Source organism: Panthera pardus, unplaced genomic scaffold, assembly GCF_024362965.1.
Source record: "Panthera pardus isolate Hobbes unplaced genomic scaffold, ASM2436296v1 HiC_scaffold_12, whole genome shotgun sequence".
Lineage (NCBI taxonomy): Eukaryota > Metazoa > Chordata > Mammalia > Carnivora > Felidae > Panthera > Panthera pardus.
This window is the reverse complement of record NW_026526677.1, coordinates 15,188,185-15,207,362: the sequence shown is the minus strand read 5'-3', so window position 1 is coordinate 15,207,362 and position 19,178 is coordinate 15,188,185. Positions and strand designations below refer to the sequence as shown.

Sequence of the window (19,178 nt, the reverse complement as noted above, 5' to 3'; positions counted from 1 at the left end):
TGATGTAAGGAGTTACTAGAGATTAAATTTTATTTATTTTTCTAGGTATTTGTACAGATGTATCCTTCTTTTCCCCCATTGCTTTGATATCCTAAGTTTGTATTCTGAAATATGGCATATGCTTAGATCCAATTAAGACTCTGTTATTTTCCATTTTTTTATTCATGTGCCATTTAAGATACAATGTAATTGCACTTTATTTATAAGACAACTTGATATCTGACAAGCCTAGTACTCCATACTATTTCTTATCAGAACTGTGTCTATTCTTTCATATTTATGTTTTAACATAAAAATTTAATAGGTTACTCTAGTAAAAACTAAGTTTAATTAATATTTTCAATGCGATTTGATTTAGAAAGAGCTAATATCTTTAGAGAATTGAGAATTCTCATCCCAAAACTGGGTAGGTCTTTTCATTTAACAAACCTTCTTTGATGTTCATATAGACCTAGTGTGTTTCTTTGTAAATGTAGTCTTTTTGAGTAAAGTTCTTTTATGCTCTTTTGCAAATAGAATCTTATATTATGTTTTCCAAGTGTCTGTTGTTTCAGTGTAGACAATGTTTTTTCCCCACTTTTAAATAAGATATAATCTTCATAGTACATATTTCATCCTTTTTAGTCTAAGTTCCCCCAAGTTTTGACAAATACATACAGTTATGTATGGTATGGTAAACACCATCACCATCAGTATGTGAATGTTTCATCACCAAAAACATTTCTCCATGTATCTTTGTAGGCCCCTTCTACTCTGGCCTCTAGATCCTGGCCAATTCTGATCTATTTCTATCCCTATTGTTCTATCTTTCCCAGAATGTCATATGAATTGAATCATCCAGATAGAGTCCTTTTTTCTTCTACCTTTATTGAGGTATAATTGACTAATTGAAATTGTATAGATTTAAGATGCAATATGTGATGATTCGATATATGTACACATTGTGAACTGGTTACCACAATCAAACTCATGAACGCATCTATTACCTCACATATTTTTTCTTTTTTTTTTTAAATGGTAAGACCACTTAAAATGTACTCTTAGCAAATTTCAAGTAAATAATAAGAGTATTATTAACCAGAGACACCATGCTGTATATTAGATCCTCAGAATTTATTCATCTTATAACTGAAAGTTTATAGTTTTTGAACATCATTTTGCCGACTCCTTGTCCCTGGCAATCAACAATTTCCCCTCTGCCTCTATAAATTTGACTTTTTTTTTGCTTCCACATATAAATGAGGTCATATGGTATTTGCCTTTATGTATCTGGCTTATTTCACTTAACGTCCTCCAGGTTCATCCATGTCTCAAAAGGCAGAATTTCCCTTTTTATGACTGAATAATATTCCACTGTTTATATATGCCTCCTTTCTTTGTCCCTTCATCATTAACAGACACTTGGGTTGTTTTTGTATCTTGGCTATTGTGAATAACTCTTCAGTGAGCATGGGGGTGCAGATATCTCAAGATACTGATATCATTTCCTTTGGATATATATATACCTAGAGGTAGGATTGCTACATCATAGGAATAGTTCTACTTTTAATTATTTTAGGAATTTCCATACTGTTTTTCACAGTGGTTGCACCAATTTACATTCCCACCAACAGTTTATAAAGGTTTCACCTTTTCTACAGCCTCACCAACAAGCTTCTTTTATAAGGGTATTAATTTCATTCATGAGAGCTCTGCCCTCATGATCTAATCACCTCCCAAAGGCACACCTCCTAATACCATTACATTGGACATTAGGATTTGAAAATATGAGTTTTGGGGAATACAAATGTTCAAACAATAGCTCAGGTCCAATTTCATTCTTTTGCATATTGATATCCAGTTTTCCAAGCATAACAAAGTAACTTTCCTTTCTCCACAGTATGTTCCCGGCCCTGTTTTCAAAGATCAATTGACTGTATATACATGTAATTATTTCTGAGCTTTCTTTTCTATTCCATGGGTCTGCATACCTGTTTAATGCCAGAACTATACTCTTGATTACCGTAATTTTGTAATATATTTTGTGATGTCTCTAGCTTTTTTCTTTCTTAAGATTGTTTTGGCTGCATGGGGTCTTTGGAATTCTTTCTGAATTTTATGACTTTTTTTTTCAGTTTATGTGAAAATTGCCATTGGAGTTTTGCTAGGGATTGTATTGAATCTGCAGATTAACTTGGATAGTATGGACATTTAAATAATATTTATTCTTTCAATCCATGAACACAGGATATCTTTTCTTTTATTTGTATCTTTAATTTCTTCATCAATGTCATATCATTTTAAGGGTGCAAATTATTCATTTCCTTGGTTAAATTTATTCCTAAGTATTTTATTCTTTTTGATGGCATTATAAATGAGATTTTCTTAATTTGGTTTTTGGATGGTTAATTGCTAGTATGTATAATGCAACTGGATTTTTAAACATTTTTTTATTAAAAAAATTTTTTTAGATTTATTTATTTTTGAGAGACAGAGAGAGACAGAGTGTGAGCAGGAGAGGGACAGACGGAGACACAAAATCCGAAGCAGACTCCAGGCTCTGAGCTGTCAGCACAAAGCCCCATGCGGGGCTCAAACCCATGAACCATGAGATCATGACCTGAGCCGAAGTCAGATGCTTAACTGACTGAGCCACGCAGGTGCCCCTGCAGCTGGATTTTGTATATTGATTTTGGATTTTGCAACTTCATTGAATTTGTTTATTAGTTCTAACAGTTTTTGGTGGAACATTTAGGGTTATTTATATATAACATCATTTCCAGTATGTAGTCTTTTCAATCTGGCTTCTTTCTCTTACTATTATGCATTTAAGAGTTATGGATATCACTGTGTTTATCAGTAGTTCATTGATTTTTATTGCTGAGCACTATTCCATCTTATGGATATATGAGAGTTTGTTTATCCCTTTTTAGGTTGAGAGGTATTGGGTTATTTTCAGATATTTGAAATTATGAGTGGAACTACTACAAATATTCATGTATGGGTTTTTTGCATGAATGTAAGTTCCCATTACAATTGGATACGTTCCTAAGAGCAGGCAAGATGGGTCTTATGGTGAGCGTATAATTTCATAAAACACTTTTAAACTGTTTTCCAAAGGGTAGCATATTACCAGCAGAGAATAACATTTCTAGGTTTTCTCTACCTTTGTCAGAACCTGGTATTGTCAAGTTTTTAATTCTGTCCTTTGAATAGGTCAGTAGTGATACCTTGTTGTGGTTTTGCTTTGTATTTCCTGAATAGTTAATGATTTTGGACAGTTTTCATGTGCTGTTTTGCCACTTATGTATCTTCTTTGGTGAAATGTCTGCTCAGTTCTTTGGACTATTATATGCTGAGTTGTTTATTATTCTTGAAAGTTGAGAGTTCTTTATGGGTTTTGAAAACAAGCCCTTGTTCAGATATATAATTTGCAAATGTTTTCTTGCAGTCTGTTCTTGTCTTTTCATTTTCATTTTTTAAAAATAAACTTATTACCAAATTGGTTCCCATACAACTCCCAATGCTCATCCCAACAGGTGCCCTCCTCAATGCCCATCACCCACTTTCCCCTCCCTCCCACCCCACATCAACCCTCAGTTTATTCTCAGTTTTTAAGAGTCTCTTATGGTTTGCCTCCCTCCCTCTCTAACTTTTCCCCTCCTTTTCCCTCCCCCCATGGTCTTCTGTTAAGTTTCTCAGGATCCACATAAGAGTGAAAACATGGTATCTGTCTCTCTCTGTATGACTTATTTCACTTAGCATAACACGCTCCAGTTCCATCCACATTGCTACAAAAGGCCATGTTTCATTCTTTCTCATTGCCACGTAGTATTCCATTGTATATATAAACCACATCTTCTTTATCCATTTGTCAGTTGATGGATATTTAGGCTCTTTCCATAATTTGGCTATTGTTGATAGTGCTGCTATGAACATTGGGGTAGAATGCCCAATGCATTCTCAAGTGCCCCTATGAATCATTTCTCCTGTATCCTTGGGTAAATTCCTAGCAGTGCTATTGCTGGGTCATAGGATAGATCTATTTTTAATTTTTTGAGGAACCTCCACACTGTTTTCCAGAGCGGCTGCACCAGTTTGCATTCTCATCAACAGTGCAAGAGGGTTCCCGTTTCTCCACATCCTCGCCAGCATCTATAGTCTCCTGATTTGTTCACTTTAGCCACTCTGACTGGCGTGAGGTAGTATCTGAGTGTGGTTTTGATTTGTATTTCCCTGATGAGGAGCGACGTTGAGCATCTTTTCATGTGCCTGTTGGCCAATTGAATGTCTTCTTTAGAGAAGTGTCCATTCATTTCTTCACTGGATTATTTGTTTTTCAGGTGTAGCGTTTGGTGAGTTCTTTATAGATTTTGAATACTAGCCCTTTATCCGATATGTCATTTGCAAATATCTTTCCCCATTCCATCGGTTGCCTTTTAGTTTTTTGATTGTTTCCTTTGCAGTGCAGAAGATTTTTATCTTCATGAGGTCCCAATAGTTAATTTTTGCTTTTAATTCCCTTGCCTTTGGAGATGTGTCAAGTAAGAAATTGCTGCGGCTGAGGTCAGAGAGGTCTTTTCCTGCTTTCTCCTCTAGGGTTTTGATGGTTTCCTGTCTCACATTCAGGTCCTTCATCGATTTTGAGTTTACTTTTGTGAATGGGGTAAGAAAGTGGTCTAGTTTCAACATTCTGCATGTTGCTGTCCAGTTCTCCCAGCACCATTTGTTAAAGAGACTGCCTTTTTTCCATTGGATATTCTTTCCTGCTTTGTCAAAGATTAGTTGGCCATACTTTTGTGGGTCCAATTCTGGAGCCTGTATTCTATTCCATTGGTCTATGTGTCTGTTTTTGTGCCAATACCATGCTGTCTTGATGATGACAGCTTTGTAGTAGAGGCTAAAGTCTGGGATTGTGATGCCTCCTGCTTTGGTCTTCTTCAATATTACTTGGCTATTTGGGGTCTTTTGTGGTTCCATACAAATTTTAGGATTGCTTGTTCTAGCTTTGAGAAGAATGCTGGTGAAATTTTGATTCGGATTGCATTGAATGTGTAGATAGCTTTGGGTGGTATTGACATCTTAACAATATTTATTCTTCCAATCCTTGAGGATGGAATGTTATTCCATTTCTTTGTATCTTCTTCAATTTCTTTCATAAGCTTTCTATAGTTTTCAGTATACAGATCTTTTACATCTTTGGTTAGGTTTATTCCTAGATACTTTATGATTCTTGGTGCAGTAGTGAATGGGATCAGTTTCTTTATTTGTCTTTCTGTTGCTTCATTATTAGTGTATAAGAATGCAACTGATTTCTGTACGTTGATTTTGTGTCCTGCGACTTTGCTGAATTCATGTGTCAGTTCTAGCAGACTTTTGGTGGAGTCTATCAGGTTTTTCATGTATAGTATCATGTCATCTGCAAAAAATGAAAGCTTGACTTCATCTTAGCCAAATTTGATGCCTTTGATTTCCTTTTGTTGTCTGATTGCTGATGCTAGAACTTCCAACACTATGTGAAACAACAGCGGTGAGAGTGGACATCTCTGTCGTGTTCCTGAATTCAGGGAGGAAGCTCTCAGTTTTTCCCCATTGAGTATGATGTTAACTGTGGGCTTTTCTTAAATGACTTTTATAGTGTTTAAGTATGTTCCTTCTATCCTGACTTTCTCGAGCATTTTTATTAAGAAAGGATGCTGCATTTTGTCAAATGCTTTTTCTGCATCGATTGACAGGATCATATGGTTCTGTTCTTTTCTTTTATTAATGTGATGTATCACATTGGTTGATTTGCGAATATTGAACCAGCCCTGCATCCCAGGAATGAATCTGACTTGATCATGGTGAATAATTCTTTTTATATGCTGTTGAATTCGATTTTCTAGTATCTTGTTGAGAATTTTTGCATCTGTATTTATCAGGGATATTGGCCTGTAGTTCTCTTTTTTTGCTGGGTCTCTGTCTGGTTTGGGAATCAAAGTAATGCTGGATTCATAGAATGAGTGTGGAAGTTTTGCTTCCCTTTCTGTTTTTTGGAACAGCTAGAGAACGATCAGTATTATCTCTGCCTTAAATGTCTGGTAGAATTCCCCAGGGAAGCCATCTGGTCCTGGATTCTTATTTGTTGGGAGATTTTTGATAACAGATTCAATTTCTTCTCTGGTTATGGGTCTGTTTACGTTTGCTATTTCTTCCTGTTTGAGTTTTGGAAGTGTGTGGGTGTTAGGAATTTGTCCATTTCTTCCAGGTTGTGCAGTTTGTTGGCATATAATTTTTCATAATATTCCCTGATAATTTCTTGTATTTCTGAGGGATTGGTTGTAATAATTCCATTTTCATTCATGATTTTATCTATTTGGGTCATCTCCCTTTTCTTTTTGAGAAGCCTGGCTAGAGGTTTGTCAATTTTGTTTATTTTTTCAAAAAACCAACTCTTGGTTTCATTGATCTGCTCTACAGTTTTTTTAGATTCTATATTGTTTATTTCTGCTCCAATCATTATTATTTCTCTTCTTCTGCTGGGTTTGGGGTGTCTTTGCTGTTCTTCTTGTATTTCCTTTGGTGTGCTGTTAGATTTTGTATTTTATATTTTTCTTGTTTCTTGAGATAGGCCTGGATTGCAGAGTATTTTCCTCTCAGGACTGCCTTCGCTGCCTCCCAAAGCGTTTGGATTGTTGTATTTTCATTTTCGTTTGTTTCCATATATTTTTAAATTTCTTCTCTAATTGCCTGGTTGACCCACTCATTCTTTAGTAGGGTGTTCTTTAACCTCCATGCTTTTGGAGGTTTTCCAGACTTTTTCCTGTGGTTGATTTCAAGTTTCATAGCATTGTGGTCTGAAAGTGTGCATGGTATGATCTCAATTCTTGTATACTTACGAAGGGCTGTTTTGTGACCCAGTATGTGATCTATTTGGGGAATGTTCCATGTGCACTCAAGAAGAAAGTATATTCTGTTGCTTTGGGATGCAGAGTTCTAAATACATCTGTCAAGTCCATCTGATCCAATGTATCGTTCAGGGCCCTGGGTTCTTTATTGGTGCTGTGTCTAGATGATCTATCCATTTCTGTAAGTGGAGTGTTAAAGTCCCCTGCAATACCACCTTCTTGTCAATAAGGTTGCTTATGTTTGTGAGTAGTTGTTTTATATATTTGGGGGCTCCCGTATTCAGCGCATAGATATTTATAATTGTTCGTTATTCTTGATGGATAGACCCTGTAATTATTATATAATGCCCTTCTTCAACTCTTATTACAACCTTTAATTTAAAGTCTAGTTTGTCTGAAGGGCTAGTATCCAAAATCTATAAAGAGCTCACCAAACTCCGCACCCGAAAAACAAATAATCCAGTGAAGAAATGGGCAGAAAACATGAATAGACACTTCTCTAAAGAAGACATCCGGATGGCCAACAGGCACATGAAAAGATGCTCAATGTCGCTCCTCATCAGGGAAATACAAATCAAAACCACACTCAGATACCACCTCACGCCAGTCAGAGTGGCCAAAATGAACAAATCAGGAGACTATAGATGCTGGAGAGGATGTGGAGAAACGGGAACCCTCTTGCACTGTTGGTGGGAACGCAAATTGTTGCAGCCACTCTGGAAAACAGTGTGGAGGTTCCTCAAAAAATTAAAAATAGACCTACCCTATGACCCAACAGTAGCACTGCTAGGAATTTACCCAAGGGATACAGGAGTACTGATGCATAGGGGCACTTGTACCCCAATGTTTATAGCAGCACTCTCAACAATAGCCAAATTATGGAAAGAGGCTATATGTCCATCAACTGATGAATGGATAAAGAAATGGTGGTTTATATACACAGTGGAGTACTATGTGGCAATGAGAAAGAATGAAATATGGCCCTTTGTAACAACGTGGATGGAACTGGAGAGTGTGATGCTAAGTGAAATAAGCCATACAGAGAAAGACAGATACCATATGTTTTCACTCTTATGTGGATCCTGAGAAACTCAACAGAAACCCATAGGGGAGGGAAAGGAATAAAAAGAGTTGAGAGTGGGAGAGAGCCAAAGCATAAGAGACTCTTAAAAACTGAGAATAAACTGAGGGTTGATGGGGGGTGGGAGGGAGGGGAGGGTGTGTGATGAATGTTGAGGAGGGCACCTTTTGGGATGAGCACTGGGTGTTGTATGGAAACCAATTTGACAGTAAATTAAAAAAAGTAACGTCTAGTTTGTCTGATATAAGTTTGGCTACTCCAGCTTTCTTTTGACTTCCAGTAGCATGATAGATAATTCTCCATCCCCTCACTTTCAATCTGAAGGTGTCCTCAGGTCTAAAATGAGTCTTTTGTAGACAGCAAATAGATGGGTCTTGTTTTTTTATCCATTCTGATACCTTATGTCTTTTGGTTGGAGCTATTATTCCATTTACATTCAGTGTTATTATGAAAGATGTGGGTTTAGAGTCATTGTGATGTCTGTAGTTTTCATGCTTGTAGTGATGTCTCTGGTACTTTGTAGTCCTTGCAACATTTCACTCACAGAGTCCCCCTTAGGATCTCTTGTAGGGCTGGTTTAGTGGTGAGGAATTCCTTCAGTTTTTGTTTGTTTGGGAAAACCTTTATCTCTCCTTCTATTCTGAATGACAGACTTGCTGGATAAAGGATTCTCGGCTGCATATTTTTTCTGCTCATCACATTGAAGATTTCCTGCCATTCCTTTCTGGCCTGCCAAGTTTCAGTAGATAGGTCTGCCACTAGTCTTATGGGTCTCCCTTTATAAGTTAGAGCCTGTTTATCACTAGCTGCTTTCAGAATTCTCTATTTATCCTTGTATTTTGCCAGTTTCACTATATGTCATGCAGAAGTTCGATTCAAGTTATGTCTGAAGGGAGTTCTCTGTGCCTCTTGGATTTCAATGACTGTTTCCTTCCCCAGATGAGGGAAGTTCTCAGCTCTGATTTGTTCAAGTACACCTTCAGCCCCTTTCTCTCTCTCTTCTTTTGGAATTCCTATGATAGGGATATTGTTCCGTTTGATTGCATCACTTAGTTCTCTAACTCTCCCCTCATACTCCTGGACTTTATTATCTCTCTTTTTCTCAGCTTCCTCTTTTTCCATAATTTTATCTCTAATTCACCTATTCTCTCCTCTGCCTCTTCAATCCGTGCTATGGCCACCTCCATTTTATTTTGCACCTCATTTATAGCATTTTTTAGTTCCTCATGACTATTTTTTAGTTCCTTGATCTCTGTAGCAATAGATTCTCTGCTGTCCTCTATGCTGTTTTCAAGCCCAGTGATTAATTTTATGACTATTATTCTAAATTATTCTATTATTCTAAATTATTCTATTATTCTATTTTTCTAAATTATTCTAATATCTTAAATAGGTTTTGATCAATTTGTTAGCTGTCACTACTTCCTGGAGTTTCTTTTGAGGAACATTCTTCTGTTTCGTCATTTTGGCTAGTCCCTGTGGTAGCTCCAAACTGCAGGGCACCTCCTCTGTGTTGTCCAGAGAAACTTTTGTTGGTGGGTGCGGCTGCAGTCAGAACTGATGTCTGACCCCAGCCCACTGCTGGGGCCACAGTCAGACTAGTGTGTACCTTATCTTCCCCTCTCCCAGGGGCAGGACTCACTGTGGAGTGGTGTGGCCCCTGTCTGGTCTGCTTCCACACTGCCAGGCTTGTGCTACTTTGATGGGATCTGGCCAAGGGCATATTAGCCGGGGTGGATCTGCAAGGTGTACAGGGGTGGGAGGGGCAGGCGTAGCTCGCTTTGCTGTTGGTGGTCCCCTGCGGGAGGGGCCCTGCAGCACCGGGAGGGAGGCAGGCCCGTCAGAGGGATGGATCCACAGAAGCACAGTGTTGGGCGTTTGCGTGGTGCAGGCAAGTTGGTGAGGGGAAATGCTTCCCTCTGGAATTTCAGCTGGGGGATGGAAAGGGAAATGGCGCTTGCCAGTGCCTTTGTTCCCCAGCCGAGCTCTGTCCTTTTGGGGCTCAACAACTCTCCCCCCTGGTATCCTCTCGCCCTCCCTGCTCTCTGACAGCAGAGATGTTGACTTTTAACATTCCAGATGTTAAGTCCCTCTGGCTGTCAGAACTCACAGAGTCCGGACCTTCTGCTTTTGCATTCCAGACTTTGGGGGCTCTGCTTTGCTGGTTGAACTGCCCTTCCACCGCCCCTGCTCCCTCCCGCCAGTCCGTGTAGCACGCACCACCTCTCTGCCCTTCCTACCCTCTTCTGTGGGCCTCTTGTCTATGCTTAGCTCCAGGGAGTTTGTTCTTCTAGTCTTCTGGCAGTTTTCTGGGTTATTTAGGCCAATGTGGGTGGAATCTACACAATCAGCAGGATGAGGTGAGCCTAGCATCCTCATACGTCACCATCTTCCTGTCCCCCCACTTTTTTAAAGCAAGGTCTATGCCCAATGTGGGGCTTGAACTCACAACCCTGAGATCAAGAGTGGTTTGCACTACCCACTGAACCAGCCAGTCAGTCACCTCCAGAATACTTCTTTTCTGTAAGGCTTGGGAGAAGTGACTCATTTTCTTCAAAATATTTTCTGAAGTGCAGAATTTCTGTGTTATGGAATCCAATTTATCATTTTTTAAAATTTAAACATGGTTTCATCGTCATACCTAGGAAATCTTTGCCTGATTTAAGGTCACAAACATCTCTGATGTTCACATTGAGAAGTCCTATAGTTTTAGGTTAAACATTTAACTTTGTGAGCCATTTTGGATTAAATTTTATTTATGGTTTGAGGTATTGATCAAAAGTTCACTTTTTGCAAATAGGTATCTTATTATTGCAGAGCCATTTGTTGAAAAGACTATCATTTCTATCCTGAATTGCCTCTGTGCATTTGTCATAAGTCATTAAATATGAGGGTCTGTCTGTAGACTTCTCCATTTCATTGATCTCATATGTATCTTTTTTCCAATACTGTATATTGAGTCTAGAAAGCAGATAGTACAAGTTCTTAAACTTGTTCTTTTCAAAATTAATTTTGGCTATTCTAGTTATTTGACCTTTCTATATAAATTTTTGAATCAGCTTGTTAATTTTTACACACACACACACAACTTAGTGGGATTTGTTGAGAATTGCCTTGAATCTACAGATCGATATGAGGAGATTTGAGATTTTAATAATAATGAGTGTTCAAGTTCCTGACTATGGTATATGTCTCCACATATTTAGTTTTCCTTTGTCATTTTCATCAGTATTTTGTAGTTTAAGCACCTTACAGCATGTATTTATATATTTTATGCCTAACGATTTCACAATTTGTATTGTTAGTTTAGATGGTGCATTTAAAAATTACAATTTCAAATTGCTTTTTTTGTTAGTTTATAGATATATGATTAATTTTTTTGACCATGTATGTATCCTATGACCTTATTATACTCATAGTAGTTGTTTTTGTAGGTTCTTTGAGATTTTCTAGGTAATCAACTATTTTGTTTGTGAATAGGGAGATTTTAATTCCATTCTTTCCAGTACGATGCATTTTATTTCTTTATTTTGCCTGTTTGCTCCCATTAGGACTTACATCTGGTGTTGAGTAGGAATGGTGAGAGAGGCCATCCTTGTTCATGATCTTAGGAAAAGCATTTAGGTTTCCGTGATTAAGTATGATGTTAACTATAGGGTTTTGGAGATGTCTTGTAAGATATTGGAAAAGTTAACTTCTATTCCTAATCTGCCAAGGGTGTTTCTCATGACTAGACGTTGCATTTTGTCTCTGTATTACTATTTTTTTAGTACAAACTGGGTGTCCGAGGGCTGACTTTCAGTAGATTGCCGTGAGAGAGCTGCTGTGCTATGTATGAAGCCTTGACCTAGAAGTGGGTCATCTATAAATGGTTTAGTACAAATTTCTCCATGAATGTGCTTTGCATGACAGGTGAGGGGGTGATACCTTTCTGGCCATGCCATGTTTCCTGGGATACAGGGCTCTCAGTACCAGACCTCGGTCCCCATGTGTGGTGAGGCATACTGAATCACAGAGGGCTAGAAAAGCAATATGCATATGGGGATGGTTGGGGACTCAGAGAATTGGGAGTTTTCTTTTAAAATAATCTATTTTCTTGAACAGTTTAAACGGTTTTGGGATGACATTTTATTTGAAGGTTTGTGAGTAACAATTACACCTAGCACTTATTGTTGATTATTTTGGGGGAACTTTTCTAAGCACATGTATGTTTACTCATTTGTTCCTTATAATGACACGATGAGATTGATAGTATAATTGGGCGCATTTTCTTCTTGTAGAGTTGGAGGTTTTGGGGGGTTAAGTAACTTACTGATGGCCACCACCCTGAGAGAGTGTCAATGCCAGAATCAATTCAATGTGTTGTTAATCACAACCTACAGCTGCTTCTTAGCTGGAATTCTCCCAAGTGTTTGGTCCACTTCATTGATTTCTTTCATAGACATCAGTCCATTAATTTTTCTTTCTTTACCATTTTTTAGCTTAGGTAAATTATATTTCCTTAGATAATTGTCCATTTCATTCAGGCTTTCAACTTTATTTGCATAAATTGAGTGGATAGTATCTAATGACTCTTATTTTTTGCTGTGCCTGGAGATGTATCTTCTTTTTTATTTTTTAACACTTTGTTTATTTTTGAGAGACAGAGAGAGACAGAGCACGAGCAGGGGAAGGACAGAAAGAGAGGGAGACACATAATCCGAAGCAGGCTCCAGGCTCTGAGCTGTCAACACAGAGCCCAATGCGGGGCTCAAACTCACAAACCCTGAGATCATGACCTGAGCCAAAGTTGGTTGCTTAACCTACTGAGCCACCCAGGTGCCCCTCCTCTTTATAGTTTTTTAATTAAAAAAACATGATAAGTCTGTCATAATTTCAGACTTATGCAGCCCTATTTATTCTAGAAGTCTGAACAACAAAATTGTAAAGGGTCAAGGGTTATTTGTATTTGGAAAGCCCAGGTTTTAGCTTTCCCTTTCCTACTTTACTTTTATTTTAGTGTTCATTTATTTATTGAGAGAGAGAGAGAGAAAGAGAGGGAGAGAGTGAGAATCCCAAGCAGGCTCCACACTCATGGAGCCTGACGCAGGGCTCTATCTCACAACTGTGAGATCATAACCTGAGTTTAAATCAAGACTAACAAGATTAACAGACTGAACCCCCAAGGCACCCCTATCTTTCCCTACTTTCAACTGATATTTGCCCCCATAAGAGGGAAATATCCTCCTAGACACAATAAAATAACAGGACAGGCAGCTTGTTTGTACCATGCATGTTGTGAGTGCTGAAGTCTCATTATTATTCTCCTTCTCCTCTCCTTCTCACAGAAAGATACTAAGAGAGAGAAAATTCTAAAGAGCTTTTAGGATCCCCCTGGATTGTTCATCAGAGTAGGGATCAGTGCTGCATTTGAGGAAACTACTTGAACCTGGGTGGAGTTTTCCTGGGTACATTAGGGAGGAGTGCCCGGTACTCATTGGTCCAGGAGTGGTGCTTGTTCTCCCAGCTGGACAACCTCCTAGTTCACAGGGCAGGGCACTGGGTTGAGTAAATTACAAAGATCATGCCCCAGTAGTGGGATGTGATTAGCACTATGCTGAGCGCTGTTCCAAACCTGCCTCGTAAACATTAACAGTAAGAATTTTAAAAAATCCAAAAGAAACTAAATATTGTCTTCAAGATTTTGTGTCTCTGGTAATGTGAGATATTAGTCTGATTATTTTTCTTATAATTCCCTTAATATCTTCTTATTATTGTTTCTTTCTGGTATTAGGGTTATGCTGAATGCATAAAATGAGTCTGGAAGTATTTTAATTTCCCCACACTCCCTGAACTTTTTTATATAATATTGGTACTATATTTTGATTAATTTTTATATAGAATCCTTGATAAAGCTGTATAGGAGTGAAATTTTATTTTGGAGGGGAAGGATTTTTTTTAGGTTTATTTGAGTAATCTATACACCCTGCATGGGGCTTGAACTCACAACCCCAAGACTGAGAGCTACGTGCTCCCCCAACAGAGGGAGTCACCCTGGGAGGGGAAGAATTTTAAAGAAATAATTTAATGGTATTAGAATATTCCATTAAAAATATTATTATTTGACTTAAGGAACCTTTACACCAATGGCGGGCTGGAACTCACCACTCTGGGATCCAGTGTGGCAGGTTCTACTGATTGACCCAGCCAGGTGCCCCAGGTCATTCATTTTTAATTATTTTTCTGTGCCTGTTTAGAAAGTCATATATTGCATAGCAGTGGTCCACTTTCTAACTGACAAGTTTGCCAACATAAAACCATTTATGATATTCTTTTGTTATCTTTTTCACATCAGTAGAATGCAGTAATGGCTCTCCCTTCATTCTTGATTCTGATCCTTTTTCTTTCTCTTAGTTTTTCTTAATCCATTTAGCTAAGAACATCAATCTTATGAATCTTTTGAGGAACATATTCCTGGATTTATAGATTTTTTTCTGTTTTATTTTAATACTCTTCTACTTTCTATTTAATTTCTCTTTCCACGATTTATTTTATTTACTATTTCTATCCTACAATGTTCTCTGGGTTTATTTTGCTTTCCCTTTTTTCACGTTCTTAGGATGGAAGCTTACTTCATTTCTGTAATATCTTTTGTTTTCTAGTACTTCTACCTAAAGCTCTACATTTCTTTCTAAGCACTCCTTTAGCTGTATCCAGCACACACACACACACACACACACACACACACACACACACACACATCTTTCATTATCTTTCTGTTGAAATTTTATTTTAAAAACTATTCACTGGTATTTCTTTAATCCATGGTAATTCAGATTTATGTTGCTCAATTTGTAAATAATTAGGAAACATTGTTATATTTTTATCAATTTCCAGCTGAATTTCATTATATATATTCTGTATGATTTAAGTTCTTTGAAATGCATTGCAACTTGTTTTCTGGGCTCCTGTGTATCTGTTTTGGTGAGCTTTCCCTGGGCACCCCGAGATAGTGGAATCCTCCCACACTCTTTTTTCCCTCCCCACCCCCCCAATACTGATACGGATGCTATCAACTTACCTGTGTGCCACTATGTGACAAACTCAAGACTATCCTTTTAGGGGAGAAGCTTGCCTTATCTACATTAGAGATGGTTTTAAATGGCTTATTATGAAATTTGTTTTCATCATCTTCTGGAAGTCAGTGCAGTTTCTGTGGGCAAAGACGTAGCTTAAACCTAACTGACACACCTTTGTCTATTTTGGAAGTCATGATTTAAAGAAGAGAGTGTTTACATGTTTTATTCCTGCCCACACTGGACATTTCCCTTTTGGTGACTCAATCTCAAGTTGTTCTTTTGTGATCCACCCCGTCCCCTCACCCCAAGGACGTGTTTCTGCAAGTCCTGTTGTACATGGTGATTATTCTGCTGGCATCTCTGGAGATGCAGGGTCTACTCTCAAAATTATGATGAAGGTCCCAATGAATTTAATTAGGGAAAAATGACTCTTGGAGATGCACCAATTGAATGACTCATCCATATGTGTTGTAGTCCAACCCCAGATAAAGTGTTTACAGATATTTATCTTGACCTCAGAGAGTGTTTGTATCACTGTTCACACAACTGGCTTTTTCAGGAATTGAAATGATGGACTCAGAACATGATGAAGTATGTATATGAGTTATTCTCCATCATTCAGGAAATCCAAAATTTTACTGTGCTTTGTGAAGACAGGCCAGTGTAATTGATAGAGAATTGAATGTCGTCAAAGGATATTTCACTATTTTACTTATATTGACATAAAAAACAAACCACATAACCTTTGTTTAAACGAATCACAATTTTATCTCCTATAAAGCTGACCCTTTTTTTTAACCTCACGATGTTTGTTTAACATTCATTTGTTGTTAGAACAAATTCTGCCAACAATGAAGATTTGGCGTCTCTTTGTTCCCAGTCGAGATTCAGACTTGTTTAGGTTACAGAACCTTCGTATTTGTTTTGAAAAAACCTGGCAATTTAAGGGGTAGCCTTTTTCTGAAAGACTGAAATGACTGAGACTTTCTGCAAGCATGGAAAGCATTGTTCACATGGAAACAGTTCAAGGTCCAGTGATGGTGCGTGTGTTTTCCTGCTCTGTGTGCACAGAGGTGTCATCAGCATACAAAATACATGGGAGAAGGACTACAACCCAGACCTTGGACTGAACGGCTGTCTTAGTTGCAGGTAACCCAGGAAGGTTAACTAGATGTAAGAGTCCAGCCTAGGCTTTACATTTTAGATTTTGGTGGTGCGGGAATTCACAGTCCTTTAAAAGTTCTCCTGTGTGATTCTTAAAATCAGCCATGTTAGACACTCTTTGGGATACTAACATATGGGAGGATTGACTGAGTTTTGTAATATTCTTTTAGCTATTTTCACATACAAAGATCCACATTAATGCACTTTCTCTAACACCTGTGTTTCTAGACATAGTTTCAGGTGTAACTATTTAGGGATATTTTAATGGGCAGATCCTTGTAAATCTCATGATAGTTTCAACTCATGTGTTCTCTGAGCATTGCTTGTTAACCTGTGAAAGTTTAGAGGATGATGTAGCATCCACATATCTTGAAAATGTGATTTTGAAGAGTCCAAGGGAACACTTTCATAAGCCAGGTGTTACGTCAATTCATGTTTCTGTTCATAGGTGAGTTTCAGCATCAGAACATACATTTGTTGGTCATTCCTTTTATTACTTGCTTATATGATTTACTCACTTTGCCACTGAGTCATTTGTCATTTACTTAAATGTTTAGAGCTCTGTGTCCATTTTGATATTAACTCTGTGTATGTCCTCTAAAATGTAAATATTTTCTCCAAAATACTTTCATCTATTGATGTTGTGGTATCTTTTTTTTAAATCCTTAAGATGTTTTGAAATTGTAAAATAGATCAATTTGTGATTTTATTTACTAGTTAAGAGGATTCTAGAATATAGATAGTCACCTCTTTTATTAACTGGGGAGTAAGTATAAATCTTGCTTTAGTTTTTCATTAAACCTTAATCCATTAAAAATTTTTATTTGAAGAATCTTCTATTGGTACAATTGTACTAGTTTCCAGATGGAAAGCTGCTTGTAGCAACCCATTTATTTAATAATATTCCCCTTTCCCCAAATGTCTTTAATTACTTGTCTCTCCATTAATCTGCAATATTGCTGAGCCTAGGGAGCATGCTTTAATCAGCCTTGTATACTATAATTTCTGAAAGTAGTGGGACATAAGAAATTATAATATTTATTTGTTGAATGAATAAAAAGATTAGGTTAGAGTTTCAGGAAGTCACTAGTCATAATTATATTTATAGCTAATTTTCTCCTGAACTCTGATATAAGGACAAAAGGACATATGGAACATAGGATCAATGTGACTGAGTTTGTCCTCTTGGGGCTCACTCAGAGCCTCCAAGGTCAGAAAATATTATTTGTTGTGTTCTTGCTCATCTACATGGTGACAATGGTGGGCAACCTCCTCATTGTGGTGACCGTGGTGGTCAGTCCAACCCTGGATGCTCCTATGTATTTCTTTCTTGGTTACTTATCATTTATGGATGCTGTGTATTCTACTACAGTCACTCCAAATATGATTATAGACTTACTCTATGAGAAGAAAACCATTTCCTTCCAAGCTTGCATGTCCCAGCTCTTTATAGGACACTTGTTTGGTGGTGCAGAGATTTTACTTCTGGTGGTCATGGCCTATGACCGCTATGTGGCCATCTGCAAACCCTTGCATTATTTGACCATCATGAATCAACGGGTGTGTGTTTTGTTGCTGCTGTTGGCCTGGGTTGGAGGTTTTTTGCATGCTGTTGTTCAACTTCTCTTTGTTTACAACCTTCCCTTCTGTGGTCCCAATGTCATTGACCACTTCATCTGTGACATGTACCCATTATTAAAACTTGCCTGCACTGACACTTACGTTATTGGCCTCACTGTGGTTGCCAATGATGGGGCAATCTGTGTGGTCATCTTTACGGTCTTGCTCATCTCCTATGGGGTCATTCTGCACTCTCTGAAGAACCTTAGTCAGGAAGGGAGGCGCAAAGCCTTATCCACCTGTGGCTCCCACATTACAGTGGTGGTCCTCTTCTTTGTCCCCTGCATCTTCATGTATGTGAGACCTCCTTCTACATTACCCATTGATAAATCCTTGACTGTATTTTACACAGTTATCACACCTATGTTGAACCCCCTAATCTATACTCTGAGAAATGGAGAGATGAAAAATGCCATGAAGAAGCTCTGGACCAGAAGAAGAAAATGAGGCAGAAGAGAAATATATCACCTTTTTATTTTCAATGAAGAGTTTGCTCCATCCAGGAAAGGATTATTTATTTGTAGTAAGTTCCTCCTCAGGTTTAAAGTTGTGCATGATGAAAAACATTTAAGATGTAAGTACTTCCAATGGTCAAAACATATTTCTAAGATTTTCATAATTTCTTAGGAAAGTCGATGTATAGCTTTTGCATATAAAATGTCTCTATTGAAACTATAGGTTTAAGTTCTATGTGATCAGTTATGCTGTAGTTAACATTATAAATTTATTTTTGTTAGTGGACATTTTTTGCTTTTCGCTCTTACATAATTGTTCACTTTCAGAATTCATAGTGCTCTATATATTTCAGAGAAAGAAATTCAGAAATGGGACATAAATCCTTGGTCCACTCCTCCCATACAAAAACAACTCATATTAAGACTTGAAGTATAGATCTTATTTTTGTATCTGCAAGACATTTAAGTATATAATTTTGTTCATGTTGCTTAGCACGTTAAGGTTGAGGAGGAATGCTGCTTCCTAGGTAGAATATTAATCATAAGGAAGCTAATTGTAGAAAAAAAATCTGAACAAAAGGGATAGATATAATAAGTAAGTTTTACTCATTTTTCTGAGTGGGGGATCCTATTATCTCCTAAAGTGGAATGACTTTGTTTAGTGTTATATTTCATAGAAATGATTCATTAAATTTCCTACATAGTTTAGTATATCTGATAATTCTCTGCCATTTTTTCAGTGCCCCCACATCTTTTTTTGCTTACAGTGTTTAGTAGCCTCCTACAGGGACCCAGGCCTTACCTTTCATATATAGAATTATCATAGTACATAATCCATGAGGTTTAAATATGCAACACAGAACCTGACACCAGATATTTGAGTGATATCATTGGTAAGAAAGGTGCTGACAAGGGATGCCTGGGTGGCTCAGTT

General features: G+C 37.6%; 1 protein-coding gene across 1 annotated transcript; it reads left to right on the top strand.

Moving 5' to 3' along the window:
• Positions 1–17,306: 17,306 nt before the first annotated feature.
• On the top strand, positions 17,307–18,236 carry LOC109245176 (olfactory receptor 4A15-like). Its single transcript, XM_019412491.2, has one exon. It carries the CDS (start codon positions 17,319–17,321, stop codon positions 18,234–18,236), a length of 918 nt encoding a protein of 305 aa, XP_019268036.2. The 5' UTR covers positions 17,307–17,318.
• The last annotated feature ends 942 nt before the right edge of the window (positions 18,237–19,178 follow it).